Genomic DNA, 19,438 nt, shown 5'->3' with positions numbered 1-19,438 from the left:
CTGGAATTACCACAATACATCTAGAAATGAGGATTATTTCAAAATTTGTTACGGTCTCTTAAAGAGTACATATCACAAGATTATGTTGATGATATTTCATGCAGTGTGTAATGTTGCCGTGTGTGAATGTTAGCAGTCTGCCAAGTTGTAAAGCCGAAGGTGAATGAATAACAAAGTTATTTGCTTAGAAAAAAAGGAGTCGACTCTGAATCACGAACCGATTTGCGAACCGCCGTGGATTTACGTCACTACATAAAGTCCCCGCCTATGTTTTCCTAGGACTGTCGACGAACTTCAGTCTCCTCCCCCAAACACTGTAGCTCGTGAGCCTTGTTCACGGTAGACCAATCACAGCAGACTAGACCATCTGACCAATCAGATCAGAGTAGGCTGGCGGAAAGAAGGGGATTATACAGATGACTCGCTGAATGAAACATTTGAGAGTCAGTCAAGAAGTAAGATATGAAAAACAGCCTATTATACCAAAATAATAGTGTTTTTACACTTTGTATGTACGTAAACTTGTTGTTGGACACTCCATAAACCAAAATAGAACCTAAAGGATTCCAAAATTAAGGAATATTTACTATTTGATTCTCTTTTCGAGGCTTTAAATGTGAATCAATCATGGTTTGGTGTGGAAGCAATTCATTCATTGCATTCTCATGGTTCAGGTCAGGCAGAATTGAGCGGGGCAGCAGGCAGATCTAAAGAACGGGATCTTTAAATAATGCATGACCAGCACACAGATTGGCGTCAGAAAAGCTTGTCACCTAATGGCTTTACAGGGCAATGAGGAGAGTTGCTTATAAACTGAAATTTAAAGCATTTAGGTCGAATTTGACCTGCTTGGAAATTCAATGGTTCTCAGCTGCTGGGTCACAAAACAACAAGTAAATACTGTGACTATCTATATACGGTATATGTACAGAGTTGTACATGAATGCATTCACACATCACATATTGTTATGTGCTTTTAGTATAAAATTATACTGTGCACTAAACTGTACTTTAGTATCCTGTGATATTCCTGCTGAAAATGTAATGGGTTTCTAATGGATGCAATGGTTACAGTGGGAATTGTTTTAATGGAAACAACCGTAATGGTGTCTACTGGTAGTGTGTTGGGTTCTGTTGACAAAAATGAATGCTTCCGTGAAAAAATACTGTAGTATTTGGTATTGTAAATGGTAATAAAATGCTTAGATACTGAAGAGTTTTGAACTTTACCATAACAAAGTTTAGTATCTGCTACAGTTTATGAACCTACTATAGTTAAACAACCTGATCTTACAGGGATTCATAACTATTTGACGAGGTGGCTTTTCGTGTGAATTCGTTCAATGTGAATCTTAAAAAAACGTGCGATTACTGGAAAAGGCAATACTTCTTACGTAACTGGCGCAAAAGCAAATCGTACTAAAATGTACAATTGAGATCGTACAAATTCATGCAAATTAGCCAAAATAAGCTACATTGTAGAAAAGTTACGTTTTTGTGTTGAGTTAATACTATAGAATAAGTATGAATACTAAAATATATTAAACTATGCTACAATTAACTTGTCTTTGGTAATATTATTAAAACTATATCTTATGTTTCTGTTTAGAAAATCACAGCCTTAACTGGTAGATTTATCTCTAATGTATTCTTGGACGTATGGTTATGCTCATTCAAATGAATGTCAGTGTTTGGTATTAAACGTTAAATGCTCCCACCATCTGACAGATAACCCCACCCTGATCTCACGCCACTGGTTGAGGTTAGTTAAGACATTAGTTTTTACTTAAGTGCAAAAGCAACAACATTTTTTACACTGTTGGAATATCAGTTAATGTCTCATGTGAAATGTTATTCAGAAACTGAGAAGTGCATATGCGCATAATGTCTAAATGTTTTTTCCAGGTTGTGCTGACTGAGGCTGGATTTCACATGTGGAGGGGACAGATACAGATGCCTCCTCTGTCAATGTCCTGCCATACGCCTGCAGGTGTTTGTGTGGTGCTCAGCACATTTCCCTCCCGGAACTGAATCGATACGAAACAGAGCTGGATCCTCCTGGATATTCAGCACGCTCCGGTCTGCCAATGGGAATTGAATATCCTTACTGAGCCTTAGTCTGGATGTGGGGGGGGTGGCTCTATGTTGTAAAGAGGGGTGTCTAGCATCAAGGTCAATGATATCAAACCGAGGAGCTCTGTCCGACAACATAGTTCAGAAAAGATAAAATCTGCTTTAAAAGATCATTCTATCTTACATGCCTATCTTAAATCCCATAATGCATTGCAACATTTTAGTGCCGTATGAAGAGAGTTTCCATTGGACTTGATTTCATTTAGTAATGCTGCCTACGGGGACAAAGAAATAATGAAGTAATGAAAACACTGATGTTTCCTAAAGGCTTTTGTGAATCAGCATACACAGTGTTGTCTTCTATGCTGTGTTTTTAATCCCTTTAGCGACAGGGTTTTTTTTTAACACGCAATGCTAATTTGCACCTCTGTCCTCTCTTTACTCTTGCCTGGTCACGTGTAGTAAAGTGACAGTCTGTCTTAATAACTACTGGCGAACCAATACTGCCTGTCGTGTTTAATTGCGTGTTTACAGGCTGTTTTTTTACTGCAGCGTGTTTGGCAGTGTTTCATAACATGTTCTTTTGTTTCTTTTATAATCCTGTTAACACAGATTGGTGCGCTTGGCATTGTGTTCGACTGCGTGCCAGTTCTCACGGATGTTTCCCAGAGACAAATTTGGTAAGTGTCAGTCTGTCCCCATCAAGAATCTTAACATAATTTACAGAGAGACCTTAATTGTAATGTGTGTTCCCAGCAGTCACTCTTGAATAATTTTGATTTACAACAGAGGAAACAATGATGTTTTTTTAAATCTAATAATGAGCAGAGGTTTAAAGGTTGGGTAAAATAAATGAAAAATATCATTAGCGTGGTGTGAATTTCTGTCTGGATCCGTACTTGTTTTTTTAAACTGTCAGTAGTTTTCTCTCCCTACAAATCAATGAAAAAAAGTGTATAACTTTAATGCACATTACTACAGCATAAAATAATTCAATAAAGTTTACTAAAATACACAGTACAGTATTGTATCATGTTGGTGGGATCCAATGGAGCACAAATAAGGGGAGGCTATGGAATTACATATGGTAATCACATCATTTTAGCCACCTTTACAAAAATGCAATAGTTTCACTATAAAATCAAATAAAAACATCGTTAGTAGACTATACCTAAACAATGGGAACCACCGATTTACCATATTATTGCTACATTTACTTTAACCGTGATATAATCGTAGCAATGTTTACGGTTACTACAGTTTTACTATGATAAAAACATGGTTAATTTCATAAGGATGTCTCAGAAGGTAGTTTCCAAACTTTAAAATTAACACCACCCTCAAACCATTTTCCTCAAACTTGGGGGGAGTATATCACGCCCCTTTATACGCGTCCGCCCCGCCCCCTCCGAGCGCGCATTAGACGCATTGGAAACGCCGGTTGCTGAGGAGAGAGGCGCGCTGATAGTAACGCGACAGATGCTCAGATGAGGCGTGGAGGACGACACGATTTACACATTGATCGGATTACTACTGCACTTACACGATAAAATGCGACTCTCGGCACGTTTTAAAGCCTAACTGCGTTTATACGATGGACATTTATGGATGGAAACGGTAAGAGCATCGTGCTACGCTTCTGTGCATCAGTGACAAATGATCTCGGGCTTTCTGACATTGACATTGAAAGCGTGCGCATTGACATCTGATGGACTGTTATAGACACGATGTGGTGCTGCAGATTGTATGTACATAGCCTAGTCGCACAGAGATGCGTTAACATATGCATTACTTACATACGTAAGGATCAACGTATAGGCACGATCAGCATCTAAATCAATCCTTACGCATTTCATTTTCATTACTGTTTAGTGCCTGCATTTACAAAAGAAGCTGTCTTGAAGTACTATTATCTTACTCATGCAACTTATTGCATGCAATAGACGTGCATGTGTGCTCCTTAAGATCATTATTAATGGCGTTATGTAATACAACCGTGGCCTTTTCGACGTCAAGTGATGCATGGGGAGGGCTGGGGACATCCTACTAGCGAAAGTGAACTAACCTCTAATGATGCGTGATGAAATGGTCTACTTGTGTCACGTGATGCGGGATGCTCTTGGGCTATACGTCATCGTGAGACTAGATGTTCATGCTGGGACTGACATCGTGAGACTAGATGTTCATGCAATCTTTGTTGGAGCTGCACAGCAGATTGCCTTTTTTAAGGAACTCTTCACCCAAATAAGAATAATGCATATTTTTTTTCTAATCTTCAGGTTGTTTTAAACCTTATGTCAGGGTTGTCCAATGTCGGTCCTGGAGGGCCACAGTCCTGCAGAGTTTAGCTCCACCTTGGCTCAACACACCTGTAAGGAAGTTTCTAGTCTGCTTTGTGAGACCTTGATTAGCTGTTCTGGTGTGTTTGATTAGGGTTGAAGCTAAACTTTGCAGGACGCATGCCCTCCGGGACTGACTTTGGACACCCCTGTTTTATGTGGAACTCAAAAGGTGCAGTTTGAGCACTGTCTGTTAAAGCGGCCCTAACACACGGGGTTTCTGCCGATCTCATATTACTCTTGAGTACATATAGAGTAGTATTGCATACGTTGTATCTTAGAAGAGTATTTAGTTTGATGACATCTGTAAAAGATAGATACAGCTGTGCGATTACTTCCGAAATCATACGGCACTTCCGGGAGGGGGGCTGAAGAGCATTGTCAACAAAACACAGACATCAGTTTCACTCACCGCATGCGGTTCATTTCCAGCATGTTTTAGCGCTGGGACGGCTCCATATATCAGTTTCAAACAATCTCCAAATCCAGCGTTATATCCACCGTTTATATAACATTCATCACCCAAATGCAGTGAACAAATAAACACCTGAACTTCACCGACAATTTGTTCACTCTATTCTGCACACAAGTGAAAGTGACGTCTGCGCATGCTCCTTCTGCTGCTCTCCATGCTGCCGCGTGGGCGTGCTTCGTGCTTTTTTGGGAGAATTGTTCAATGAGGGACTAAGAAAAATTGTAACAAAGCAGTTTTATGTGTTCAAAAAAACGTTCTGAAACCTGTACGATCGCTGGGGGAGTGTATCGAGCACAGAAATACTACGTAATACGCCCAACTCGTTTTTGACAAGTTGACCATGTTAAGCATGAGAAGACAGCACGTTTAACATTGTAAAGAAGTCAGAATGCATGACACATTGTTGAAGCACCCCTTTAAGCTCCAAAAAGGACAATGTGCATTGTACGCAATGCATTATCTTTATGTGATAATCAGACTATATTAAAATTGACTAATCTTAGTAGCATTTATGTTAAAAGGCAACCATGCAAAACTGCTTTATTATGTACCCGAACTTCAGTTTTTGAAATGACCAGAGAGTAAATGTAGATGGAGAACATTTTCTATTTTGGTGAACTGTTTCTTTAAGAAATGAATTTCTGAACCTCTGTTGCCTGTGGTGTTGCTGAAATCTCATTTACAGCAGTCAAGATTACATTAAATACTGTACATTACCCACTCGTCCATGAGCCGGGGATGTCTCTGACACATTCTGTAAATTACCCGCACGCTCGACTGATTTGCTTGCTTCCGCTTTACTGCAAAACCATCCACTGGGCTGTATGTGCCGTTTTAAAAGAAACAGAGATAAAAGATAGAAAGCGGTCATATAATTAGAAATTAAATTTCCTAAAGATTTGAATCTGCTTTCATAAACTCAGCTTTCATGTCTCAGTCTTGCAACGCCCATTCTGAACTTTTGCCGCCATGTTTGGTCAGGTGAAGATCCATGAACCTCTCCGACTATGAGGTCATCGTTTTCTTTAGAGGTTATTTTTAGCTTGTTTTGTTGATGGGCTCTTACAAACACAGATATGAAAAGCTTTGCTCTCTCGGCTCTGGCCGTTGTTGATATGGGTCAAGGAGCTTTTACAAAAGCCCAATTCACTCAAAAGCGTTTAATTTAAGAGCCTCTTTCATACTCCGGCATGTTGGGCTGTTTTTGGTTTGCAGGCTTGTAGTTGTGAGCGGTTTGTGGTTATGCTAGATGATGCTTGTGGAGTTTGGATTTCAAGTAATTGTTTTACAGTATTTTAATGTAGTTTGCAGATAGATAACATCGTCTTGTGGATGTAGAACAGAGAACAGACTGTACATTTCACAGGTAAATGTGCATGTCATACTTTAGCCTAAATTCAGAAGAAAAAATAAAAGTCCTTCACAATGCTGCTTACAAAACTGAAACTATATGTATTTCATAAATTGAGGTATTGCATACTACTATGACAAAAAATATGTGTTTTAATTAAAATAAATAAACCCTGTTTCACTAAAATTTGTGCATTGTGAGATTGCTTTAATAAAGCACAATAATGTCTAATAATCTCACAATGCAAAAATTCTTGCTGGTCCTTTAAAAACAGGCTTCATCTTCTTAGAGCAAAATATAATTTATTTTCTTTCGATTTTGAGGTGAAATCTGACCTGCGTTTCAGCAGTGTTTATTTTGACAGCGAATTTGGATTACGTTTTAGTAAGGCTTGTAAACTGTTTTTCCACATTAATTATTTTGTCAAGTCTTTTCTGGATTTTGCAGATTAGAGCATCTATTTGAAGCTCCGTCATCAGACTGTTTGTGGCCTGATTCTCATTTTATGAGACATTTCCTGTAATGTTCGTGAGTGAGAGAGAGAGTAAATTACAGAAATTACATTATGAAGGTCACAAAATGATTGACAGCTCAGACTCTGGATTAAGACTAGGTCATAAACTGGTTAAAGAAAACAATGAAGCTGGAACCCACAAATAGATGTGGAGAGCGAGATGTTGTCAGATGATGTCAGCTTTTCTGTCAGTTGAATACAGTGTTAGTCCGAACGACTGAAGAGAGGCACTGATATTTATCAGCATGTTTTTAATTTTAGTTTTGGTTTTAATTTGGAAAAAATTTCTGAAGTAGCAAAATTAATGCTTGATATTTCTATACGGTTTCATCGAATACATGCGCCTGGCTTGAAGTTAACTACTGGTCTGTGTTTGGTTATAATATAAGAATTTATTTTATATTTCATTTATATTCATATTTTATTGTATATTAATTGTATTAAATTAAATCAATCAACAGTTATAGGTTCTAAACTTGGGCCACATAACATTTGTTTATGTTATTGCCACTGAAACCTCTGTATAAAGCAACTGCACTGGAATTTATTTATTTTGGAATGGAATAGAATAGAATACAGCATGAATGCATTCACAAGAAATAAATAATGGTCTATAATAATAGCTAAATATGAGTTTGTGTTGTTAATTAAAAATATTTGATAGCAAAAATAATGTAAGGTTGTCATGTTGTTTGGAACTTTTTGTGCATTGTGACATTGTTTAAATCAAGCACAATTTCCCTACAAATTCTCATTTATTAACTTTTGAAACACTTTTTGAAAACTTTTGAATATTTTTCTGTTTGTCTAATAATCTCACAATGCAAAAACTCTCGCTGGTCCTAAAAACAGACATTCTAATCTGCACAATCCAGAAAAGACTTGACACAATGATTAATGTGGAAATATAGTTTACAAGCCTGAATTGATTCTCCAAACTACAAGTCTTACCAAAACCTAATGCAAGTATGCTGTCAAAATAAACACGGTTAAAACCCAGGTCATATTTCACCTCAAAATCAAAATAAAATAAAGTATATTTTGCTCTAAGAAGATGGCATGTAGTGAAAATGACTCAGATGATCGGGTCCATGATCTGAGTCTCGTAGTGTCTCATAATCTCTCTCTCTCTCTCTGTTCCCGCATGAGCTGTTCTGCTGTCAGTTTCATGTCAAGCTTGTTTGTACCTTCTGAGCTCTAGATATTCTGCAGTTCTCATTTGCACATTCAGACTGCTGAATTGGATGTTTTTGTTGAAAGATTTCACAAGACGCTCATTGTCCCTGTATAAACGAGCTCATTATGGAGAAATAGCAGTGGACTTTGCTGTGGAACGAATCCACATTGGCAGCCATCACACTGGGAGGCTTAGGTTTTTTTTAAGACTGCAGATTTTTAATGACTTCTATGGTTGCATTCTATGTACATCATTCTAAATGTATACAAATTAAATTTTACATTGTTTAGTTAGTCAAGAAAATAGAAGCATGTTTTTTTGAAAAGTGCGCATGGTATGCGTGCTTTAGGACCCTGGGGAATCCCTGGGCGCGGATACGTAGGTGGAAACTTAAATGAATGAAACATCGTGAAATAAAGCAACAGATAACAAAATAGGAAAACAAAAGCAGTCCTCGAATGCAACGTATGTTATTTACAGCAAGAATTTGACTTTAATTAGATCTGAACGTATTTATTAGTAGATGCTATTACTCCACCACCTGTGTGACGTCATAAAACTTGATTGCTGAACCAACTGGGTTCAAACAATTGATCTCCGACAGAGTTACCACGGTTTCAGGAAACAGTCATAACTACATCGTCAATTTCCCAACGATGCATCGTGCTTTGGTGTTAAACCAGCGAGTTAGGTTGTTGTTCGGGAAACGCACCCCTGGTTGTCATTTTAGTTTAACACTGGTTTCTTAGCATGTATTTGTGGGATTCAGTATCATGATAATCACCGTAGATTTTGAATAACCCTTCAAATTATATCCTCAGTAAAAACTGCTATACACTTATTTAATTGTGATGTAATAAGGAACATTGTTTTTGCTTCAAGTGAGGCTATTTTTTAAACAACTATTTATGAAGACTTTTTATTCATATATCACACATTTACGCAAAACTTTTATTAACTCACAGTGTACATTACAATCTCACAGAATCTCCGAAATCCACATTTGAATAAATTAATTTGTAAAATTGTAAAAATGGACCGCTGTCTGGACACCTGGGATTTTTTTTGGAGATTAAGGTTAGGGTTGTGTTTTTTATCGTTTTACAGCAAACCGTCAGGGGATATCCAACGCAATCTGACGGCAAAAAACGTAACTATTTTACGAGGTATCTTATATTGCCTCATTCATTTGAATTTGTACCAGAGCCTTCCTATATGCTGAAAAACACTATTGCGCTATTTTTGTAACTTGTGGATTCAACTTTAGAGGAATCATTTGGACATTTCATACCTGGATATCACGCAGTAGGCGGGTAGGCCAGGTAATGTGCTGATATGCGTCTCATGACCATGGCTTCGAAACGAAGCTATCGTTTGCCCATGACAATATGTAATTTTTATTTTTTGCCAACACATTTAGATAATTATTGATATGTTTTTGTATGCTTAGTTTTCTAGAGTAAACTGTATTTGTCATATTTTATTTTGTTTGTAAATCACTCATTTGTTTAGTAAAAAACTGCCTGTTTTTTGACAGCTAGAGATGGTTCCACAGCCGCGCGTTTTGTCAATCAGAATTTGAAAACAATTTTATACTTAATGTTCTTACTGTTACTTATTGTCTTTCAGTCTTCATTCATTTAAGTGTGTTAATTGATTTATTATTTTTACTTTTTATAGTCTACAATTTTTTGTACGATTCACAACCTATGAATTCATACGAATTAGCCACCAAGTAAATCAGTTATGATTTCCTGTGATATCAGGTTGGTCAGCATTTTTGTTGTTTGCCTATGGCATCTGATAGAGCATTTGGACATGGAAATGGTATATGATTTTGCATATAATGTGATGTGTGACGTCATCAGTCAAGAGGATACGATCCACACACAAAAACCTCCGAAGTATCAAGCGACAATTAGAGATCACAAAGTACACAGAGGAGTAAAACAAAGCTCCTATAAGAGATAAATGTGCCGGTAAAGGTTCATTTGTTCAATAATTTACTTGCATCATGTAACAGTGCGATAAGTTAAAAGGGTCAGCCGGTCCCAGCAGTCGTGAGATGAGATCACGGGTACTAAGATTCAAGACAGAGTCAGAAGAGGACACGGAGAACTGACCGCTTTGATTCTCTTTATTGTTGCTGACGTACAGTATGTTGGTTTGTCAATAAGATGCTAAAATAATGCAATGGACATAAGATTTAACTGAAATGTACAGTTTGTCAACAAGTAATTTTAAATTTTTAACTACATGTCAACGTATTCTTTTATTTCTAACCATTGAAAGTCTGCTAAGTGAAATTTACGTGAAATGTTGTTCCAAGTTATAGTCGTTAGAAAGTCTAAAGTGTTATTTATAATTATATTAAAGAGAAGACACCTCAACCCAATGACAGACTGTAAGTGAAAGTTTGTTAAAAGAAGTTGAGTTTCCTAAATATTTTGGGTAGTTTGTGTTTTAAATCTCATGTTTCATGCTGTCAGAACTTCATTATATTTATGATATTTAAAAAATATGCTTTTTACCTTAGTCGGATATTAAAGCTGCTTATCATTGCAATAGTCAAATATGTGCAGGCTGTGAAATATATTGCTGGCCGTGCGTGTGTTGGTCGACCGCCATTGTTTGTATGTGTATACCCGACAGTTATACGATTGTGAGGCGAGTCAACAGCGTCTGGAGACAGTCATGCTTGTAGAGATGTCAAGTCCTTGTTTACATAATGGCTCTCGTAGAAGCGCGAATACCTTGGTCTCATGAACTCAGATGAAGAGAATCTGAAGGAGTCTTTAATACTGTTCTCACAAGAAGTTATTCACATATATAGTATACATATTGAATTATTATGATTGTCAATACTTCTGTTTCCAGCATGATCTTGGTCACATCTTTAATGATTGTGTTTGTAATGTTTTTGACAGCACCTGCTTTGAGGAGACGCGGTGAGAATGAAGATTCTGTTTGCCAGCAGGTGAGCAGACACAAGGGTTCTGAAGTACAGCAGATTTACAGACATTTAATAGCTTACCATCCTTATAATAGGACACATCAGCAAAAATAGATCAAAGGGCAATTGACATTTCTTATTTTAAGCATTTAAATGTGAAAGTGTCCTTGTTTTCTCAACATCTTTCTCTACTTTGGTGTTTTCGGTTACTTTTTTAAGTTCAGTCAATAATTTCAATGTGAGAGACAAGTCGTCTGCAATGCGTCTTGAAGAACCTTAATTAAGATTTAAACATTATTTCTTCATTGTCTTCAATTTAAAAAATTATAATTTATAAATCGATTTCAAGCATAAGCAAAAAATGTTTGGGATTATGTAAGAGTGATTTTTCATACCGAGAGACTGTAGAAGGAGGGAGAGATTTTTGTGGTATGTGGTCAAGCCCTCAGCCTGGATGGGCTCTAATGACCATATGATAATGTTGCCATGGGAATCAGCATCCAGTGGCAACCACTTCCAGTTTCCATGCATGCATTTACATGTATATACTGCTGAACAAAATCAGAATGGAAATTTGAATTGATGGTTTACCCCCAAGATAAGGCAAAACTCATAATCTAAAATATGACTACAAAAGGCAGACCACTATTAATAATAATAATAATTTAAACAATAATGTCAATAGCACATTAATAGCAATTTTAATAATAATATTTGTTCATATAAATTGTTATTAATAATAATAATTACATTTTATTGCAATATTCCCAACAACAATAATAATTATTAAGTAATTCTTAAAATAGTATTTTCTTTTTTTAATTTATGTTCGTATTAATTGTTATTATAAATAATAATAACATTTTATTGCGATATTCCCAAGAATACAATTTATTTACATTTCTTTTCTTGCAGGGGATATTAAGCTAAAAGACTTTAATGGGGAAAATCAGAAGAATCCCATTAAGATGACACGCACAGATCCACCTGACATACTCGGATCAGCTGTGTATCAAGATGTCAAAGTGAATTCCCTCTCGACGCACTCCAAACCCTTTAATCCCTCAAAACAATGTGATTCCCCATCCATCAGCAAACTGGAGGACACTCGAAAAAGCAAAAAGAGGCACTGCCGTAGCTTTGACGCTGAGTCTATGGACAAACTCAGATATCATACAATAGCAATGGAGTACCCATACAGAAGGGCTGAAAGGTACGCCGCTAATCCAGAGGTTGCCTGGAATGCCTTAGGTCGCCAACATGTGCACCGTTTCTCTTCTCCAGACCTGTTTAACTTCCGTCTCGCCTCCCAGCCACTGCCCACTGACATGCCTGGTGACGTTGTCGTGACAGACCTCAAGAGGAGGACCAGATCGAGAAGTGCTTCACGAGTTCAGACCACCCTCACCCCGGTATCGTTTGACACTTCCCCTCCGGTGGCGAGGAGAGGCCGGGAATCTCAAAGGGCACATCGAAATGCTCAAGCAAGGTCAGAGGTTTCCCCAAGAAGAGAGTCTTCCCACGCCGCTACTCGAGTACATATGAGTGAAGTACACCCCATCAAACTGCAGCCACAGAGAACCGATACCAGCCGGTACTCCCCCGTGTACGTGCCTGAAGGATTTGATGATGGAAAGCTAGAGAAACCCGCTACCAGTCCTCACGTTCGGTGTCGGGTGGACATTAAACCAGATGAATCAGCTATACAGCATGGTGAGCGAAAATCAGCCACTCCCCAAATGGACGTACCTTGGCAGAAATATCCTAGCGGCGGCAATCGAAGTCTGACAGTACCTCGCCATTTCTCCACTTCTAGGACTCCAACACCCACTGAATCCTTCACGGGAGATTACAGGCAGGCGTACCAGTATTCCCAAAGTATGCCAGATAGTTACATGCACCCTATGGAGATCCCTTTACAAAAGGTGGTCTCGCCACGAGAGCCGAGGGAACGCTATGGAAGGGAACGAAGGGCTCATTCGAGCCCAAACGTGCCAACAAAATTCTTCTATGCCGAGGATCTGGCCAAGTATGGATCTTCAGCTCCAACAAGGACTTACTATCAAGACGACCGATACAGCATTCCAACCCAGGCCTACTCGGCCAAAGTTCAATACGTACAAGATCCAAGAACTCACGTTGTGCATGCTGTATCTGCAAGGCCATATTTCACAGACGCTGACCCTTACCATTACCCTGCACAACATGTATACCCCAAAGCCTATGCTGCAAGTGAACCAGGGGCATATATAATACAAACTCCCCCAGGCAGGACTTTCTACGGGGATGACCCAAGGTCATATCCGATTCAAACAGCCCCTCCCCGGATCTTCTACATGGGTGACCCCCACCCACCATCAATGGAGCATCATTATCCAGCGAGGGCATATTATACGGAGGGCAGACGACATGCCCGTGTGGTTCCGCCACAGTCGGATGACTGGTACGGTTCGGAGGTGTCTGGCTACTCTAGCCATTACCCCTCCTCGTACGTATCACAGGTCACCCCCACAAGAGTGAGACAAGAACCAAAGCTAGAAACGTGGTATGCCAACCCGTGCATGGAGCCAGAAAGAACTGTAACTGACCCAAAACCGTACTCAAGGTCCTGGGATAACATCCTAGACACCCACGTCGAAAAGGAGCAGCCTGTGGCGCGAGGAAAGAGCGATGAGAACCTTCTTTGTCAGGGAATGCAAGCTTCAACGGAAAGACCAAAACCTGTGGTGGTGAATCTCTCAAGCTCCCCAAGACGTTACGCTGCGTTGTCTTTATCTGAAAACTCTTTGAATGACAAAAGCCCAACGGAGGCTCAAAGTTCCTCGAGCAAGCTTTGGTATGTCACACCTGAAATCACCATCACAGACAATGACATTAGACCCAGTAACCTTAGTAAGTCAGAGATGCGCGCTGCGAGTTGGAATGTGCTGGATTCGAAAAGTGCCCAAAATCAAGGTGAAGGGAAATCCCACACAGCGGAGTCGACCAAAGACAGGGCGCATGGCAGTACATCCCTACAGCAAAGTTTAGAGCAGCTCGACGAGCTCCTGGCTGACCTTGTCATAGATTACAAACCCCCTGCGAGGAAGACCAGTGAAGACCTGCTCGATCAGCTCAAGAAACTCATCGATGAAGAAGAGGCGGTATCTTCGGCAAGAAAGGATTCAATGACGGGTTCTGAAGGTGGCATAGACAAACAACCAACTTCCATAAAAATAGATCCGGATACTCTGCGAGACACAGACGGGAGTTGTGATGGGCTCAGAAGCACAGAGGAGTGCTCCCCTGACCAAAGCCCGGATGAGGATGACACGATGATGTGCTCCAACAACAAATGCCGTCGGACGGAGACATTGTTTAATGCCTGCCTCTACTTTAAATCCTGTCATAGCTGCTATACGTACTACTGCTCACGCAACTGTCGCCGCGAAGACTGGGACATTCACAAAGAAAGCTGCCTCTATGGGCGAATCAGCAGCGTGTGCCGCCACGTCATCAAGCACTGTAGAGAAACGCCAGAGGTCCACAAAGCTTTCTCCCGTATAGCCAAAGTGGGATACCTGTCACGGGGCAGGGGTGTTCTGTTTTTAGGACTTCCAAATCCGGGGTCGTCAACGAATTTCCTCCAGTTTGGACTGGAAAGTTTGCTCATGTCTCCGACGTACTTGTCCCTCCGTGAGCTGGAGAGCTTTAAGGATAACCTGGGGGATTACTGCAAGGAGCTCCAAGACGCGGGAAAGGAGTACGACCCTAATGAATGTTTTCTCTTGAATGTATCCATCGCTGTTGGCGATCAAGTGCCCGACGGACCGTCGCCAAGGGTCCAAACCCCAACCGTCAGGAAATTTGCCAAGATAGCTCTAGCCTCCTACAGCCCAGAAAAGAAAGTCCAGCGGAAGGAAAGTGACATGGAGACATTGATCCTCACCCCACCGCCTGGTATGGCTGACATTGACAAGGAAGGAGAGGAAGGAAGGAAAGCCAGGGAGATCTGCTTCATCAACATTCAACGAGAGTTGAGGATACGTGGGGTGTTTCTACGCCACGAGTATCCGCATGTCTACCAAAAGCTCTGTGAATTCGTCGAGAACAACAGGAGGTTCACGCCCACCACGATTTACCCTATTGACAAAAGGACCGGCAAGCAGTTTATGTGCATGATTATGGCAGCGTCTGAGCCAAGAACTTTGGACTGGGTAGCCAATCCACATCTCCTAGATGACATTATCTAAACAAGTGCACCTTTTATATATACAGTAAATGCATAGAGCTCACGATAGTACATATATCAAGCTTCTTTGTTATACATGTTTGTAGATCTGTATTTTGTTAATGAAAAAAGTGTATTCATTCCTGCAAAGTCAGTATTATTCACTGTTGGAATAATGCCCATTAGATGTCTACATTTACATTTATTCATATAGTCACAAGTTTTTTATTTTTATGAGTAATTACTGCCCTCTTATTTCTTGGTAGCATTTCTCTTTTGATATGTTATTGTTCGCAAAAACAATCTTCTATTTATTTTGGAAAACTACAGAATTATGTACTTATTTACGTCAGAGTTTCGATAATTTTTCCTATGCAAAAATGGCCAACATTGTCTTCATAAATGTTGCTAAAGAAAATGGTACAGTAGTTTATTTATTTCTCTCAAAAATCTAAAATGTATTATTATGTTATGTTATGTTCAACACAGGCATTATAGTATAGTATATTATGATAAATGATATTATATTGTTATATTATTATATTATATTAAAGTGGTTACATATTTTTTGACACAAACTTGAGAACTCTATGATCTTAAGACTCACAGTACAAAAAGCGCCGTTATTTATTATTCGGGGTTCTCAGTTGAACGCCTTTTAAAAAGAGCTGCGTAGATTCAAGCAGCAAAGTTTCAACACGTGGAAATTTGTGATCCAACTTGGTAATTCAGTTTAGGTTTCATCTAAATGAAGTAATTGGTGCTTTTCTGTGTGTGGTAGAATTACTTGAGCAATAATGAACTTGGAGACGACATTTGGAGAACATTGTTGATATACTGTATGTACTGTTCCATCAGAAACACTGTGAACTGAGATACTCTTACATGTGTCATGAGCTCCCTTGTGATCACTTATTAGAACTGGAAATATTTCAATAGATGTTATGACTATAAATGATTAGAGGCTTTTGTGTAGAAAACTGGATTCACAGTTTAATGTGTGGTGTGATTATATTACGCCTGGGAATGTTTAGTTTGTTGTTTAGTTTGTTTTTGCTGCTTTTGACCGAAAGTGAAACTCAACATGTGGTAAATGTAGCACTTATCCTTGAGATATTAGACAAAACATGTCAGACAGGTTTAAACACCCTTTGTTTTGAAAATAGCTTTATCATTGAAGTTTATGATCCACTTGAATATCCTATGAAATATGTATCATTTTTCTGTACCTTTTCTCTTTATTTTGATATTTAGTATTTGTTTTAATACTGTTGTTAATATGTTTTCATATAAATATTGACATTATCACTCACTACCCCTAAAACCAATGCTTTGACCCTAAATATTAATATAAAAAATATATGTAGATTTTAAGACAAATATTACTACTGTCTTCATGGGTGGAACTGTCACAACTTTAAAAAAAACGTTTAAAAAAATGTATGAATTAAAAAATCAGGCAGTTTAAAGCAATTGTACTTATATAACAGGATTTGTTCCATGACACATATTTTAAAGGATCTGTGATTTTTTTATTTGTTTCTCTATTTTAAATTGCACAACAAACAATGGATGCCGATTTAACGCATGTCTTCATTTCAAAAGCTCAATGCTGTCGTACTCTGATTGAAAAAAAGAAAACTTTAAATAACCTTTTAAAAATGAAGGCATCAACTTTACATTTTGTACTCATTGGTTAGCTCTAAATTAAATTTTAAGGAATTTTTAAATATTAATTTTCCAAATAATTCGTACAATTACAAATTATCACTTGGCAACAGTCTGTTGCTAAAATTGACAAAAGTTGAGAGATAAAATTTTAAGTTGATGCCTGAATTTCTTTACAGTGATTAAATTTTGTTTTACAATCCAAAAATAATTCAGTGGCGTGTGAAATTTGTTTTTCAGTTCTGTTTTGCCTGTTTTGTCTCAGTGCTCAAGAATGAGTGAGAGTGAAATGATGCTGAGAAAACTTTGTCACGTTCAAACTATCTGCTCCCGTTTCACAACGTCACTGTGTGTAGCTACCTTTTCCATTTATTTCTGATGATATCTTGCCTGTCAAATCTGCTACACCATTCTTTATTGTTCTGAATGAATCCACATCACAGGAGAACCCAGCACATGTTTCTGGATTTAAAGCACTGTCCTCTCCTCTATAGCACATGTCCCTGCAGACTGTTACAGTGGTAAACAGAAAGAAATGTCTGCATGCGATTCTATTTTTTCTATTTCGTCATTGAAATAAGTAACCTGCCTGAGGATTTGATTTTTGGAAAATATACTGTATATGAGGGAAACAAAGTATATACTAAAAGATATGAATATATATATATAGTAGGAGTGATATTTTTCAAGATCATTGTGTCAACCACTGCTGTTATGCTGAAAACAAACGAGACAAAGACACAGCAAAAAAAACAAAGAAGCTTAAATAAAAACGTGTCTCCAATATTGCTTCAGTTGTCTTGCTTCTCATTAAGGCACGTTTCGATAAGCTTCTAATGTCATTGCGCCTCCATGTGGCATGTTAAAGGATTCGTTTTTGCAGTTGAATTTTGTCTTTCATTAGTGGTTGTAAAAATTAACATTGAATATTGACATATATAGCGTTCATATATAGCGTGTTCTTTACTGAAGTCAAACTATTTGCCTAGTCATAACGTTACAGTACAAAGTGGGAACATAGTCTATTTACATTTGGCATGTACATTTAACATAAGCGACCTTCAGTGCATGTTAAATATATAAAAATGTCATAAATAAGGATTATAAGATTGAAACCTTCAGGGAAATTATACAATTGCCTCTTTTTTACAATGTGTTAATCATTATTTGTCACAGCTTGTGTAGGCCTATCCATGTTTAACCTTCAAGAGAGCAAAGGGCAAGTTAAAACCCTTATGAGAACCTAAATATCATTTTCTATAGTTGAAACCTACAAGGGATTCACATACTGGAAGCTACATTATTTGTATGATGTATAATGACGTTGCCAGGATTGGCTTTCTGTCTGGAGTAAGATTCATCAAAACTGAGGTCTAATGTCATCCTGACATTTCAAGCATCTTCAGATTATTATTTAATTGACAATGTTTTCTGAAGGTTTATAAACACCATTATGAACCAGCAGTTATTTACCATTAAAAACATTTTCATGAAGTGTCATGAAGTGTTTTAAGGATCTTTTTCCAGAATGATGTAACGGTGTCCTACTGTATTGGTTCCTATCCACCACATAACTTCCCATTTTATTTTGTTACCAGTAGAGACCCGTAGACATTATAGTTTCCAATAAAAACCATCAAATCCATTATTTTCTCAGACCTTTTCAAATGCATCACTGCACATTCTGTTGGCCTCTGTGATATGTATCGTCAACCTCTAGGCGGCGCTCATCATCCGTATCAAGAGCTGCATCAAATGTAGAAAATGAAAGAATAAAAATCAATTTAAGTGTTTTGTACCGGACAGTTGGAAACACAACAACAAGAACATACTGATATCAAATGTCGTGGACTTATTTTATTTTTAAAACCTTAATGATAAAGTGACAAATGTCTGTGTATGGACTCATACTGTAGGCTACATTGTGAGTCTCTTTGGATTTTCTAAGTGAAGTGTTGAAAATGTTTGACGAGATTTCTGTTTGATATGGCATACAATAGCATACATTTGATTATATTCTTAGGTAAAGTGCACAGTGTGTACAACACCAGCTTCACCAAGAATAATCTGCACAATGTTTGCAAGTCTCTGACAAGTTGGTGTCAAACTCCTGACTCCAGTCAAGTCAAAATTTGTCGTTCTCACAGAGTAATGATGACATAACCTGCAATGATCCACACAAAAAAACATAATAAATTATGTTCTTTATGTGTGGAGTCTGCACAAATAATGCAAATTATTACACACAAAGCATGTTGGTGGCAGAAGAGTAAAAAATTGCAGTTTGGCTATTCCACCAAATGGGTGCCATTTCTGTCCCCAGGACTTTATATATATAATTATACATGAAAAGTATTTCAAAAATACATTTGATTATAAAGCAAAGAGTACTACTATTCTAACTGCAAATGTAAGCTGTAAGGTTTAAACGATAGATAAAAATGATCTTAAACACTGAAAAATAGCATTTATTGCTTCACGATAAAACCACAAAACGCTTTCATCATGTCCCCAGGTTTTCACTCAGTTCTGTTACCTTAAAAAACTGGGGAATTTCCTTAAATCCGTTTTTCAACAGGAAGTTCCTACGTTTGGATATTTTGAAGGCCATGGGAAGAGCAAAGGTCAGTTCTCTCGTTTTCTGTTACTTCTATACTGAGCAATGCATACATCTTCCA

At 38.1% G+C, this 19,438-nt stretch overlaps 1 protein-coding gene across 2 annotated transcripts; it reads left to right on the top strand.

The window, feature by feature from the left end:
* The first annotated feature begins 2,607 nt into the window (after window positions 1-2,607).
* Window positions 2,608-17,526, top strand: ajm1 (apical junction component 1 homolog). 2 transcript variants are annotated; one of them, XM_056747346.1, is made up of 3 exons: window positions 2,608-2,753; window positions 10,857-10,906; window positions 11,798-17,526. In XM_056747346.1, exon 3 carries the CDS (start codon window positions 11,851-11,853, stop codon window positions 15,112-15,114), a length of 3,264 nt encoding a protein of 1,087 aa, XP_056603324.1. In that variant the 5' UTR covers window positions 2,608-2,753; window positions 10,857-10,906; window positions 11,798-11,850; the 3' UTR covers window positions 15,115-17,526. The 2 variants fall into 2 exon arrangements, with proteins under 2 accessions (XP_056603324.1, XP_056603323.1); XM_056747345.1 differs by lacking the exon at window positions 2,608-2,753 and adding an exon at window positions 3,541-3,690.
* Window positions 17,527-19,438: the final 1,912 nt, after the last annotated feature.

This window comes from Triplophysa dalaica, chromosome 4, assembly GCF_015846415.1.
Source record: "Triplophysa dalaica isolate WHDGS20190420 chromosome 4, ASM1584641v1, whole genome shotgun sequence".
NCBI classification, from domain to species: Eukaryota; Metazoa; Chordata; class Actinopteri; order Cypriniformes; family Nemacheilidae; genus Triplophysa; species Triplophysa dalaica.
The sequence above is the reverse complement of the archived record's forward strand: the minus strand, read 5'-3'. Positions and strand labels throughout refer to the sequence as shown.

What these genes read in the sequence shown, in the direction of transcription:
- ajm1 (XM_056747346.1), top strand. Translation starts at nt 11,851, where the DNA reads ATGACACGCACAGATCCACCTGACATACTCGGATCAGCTGTGTATCAA.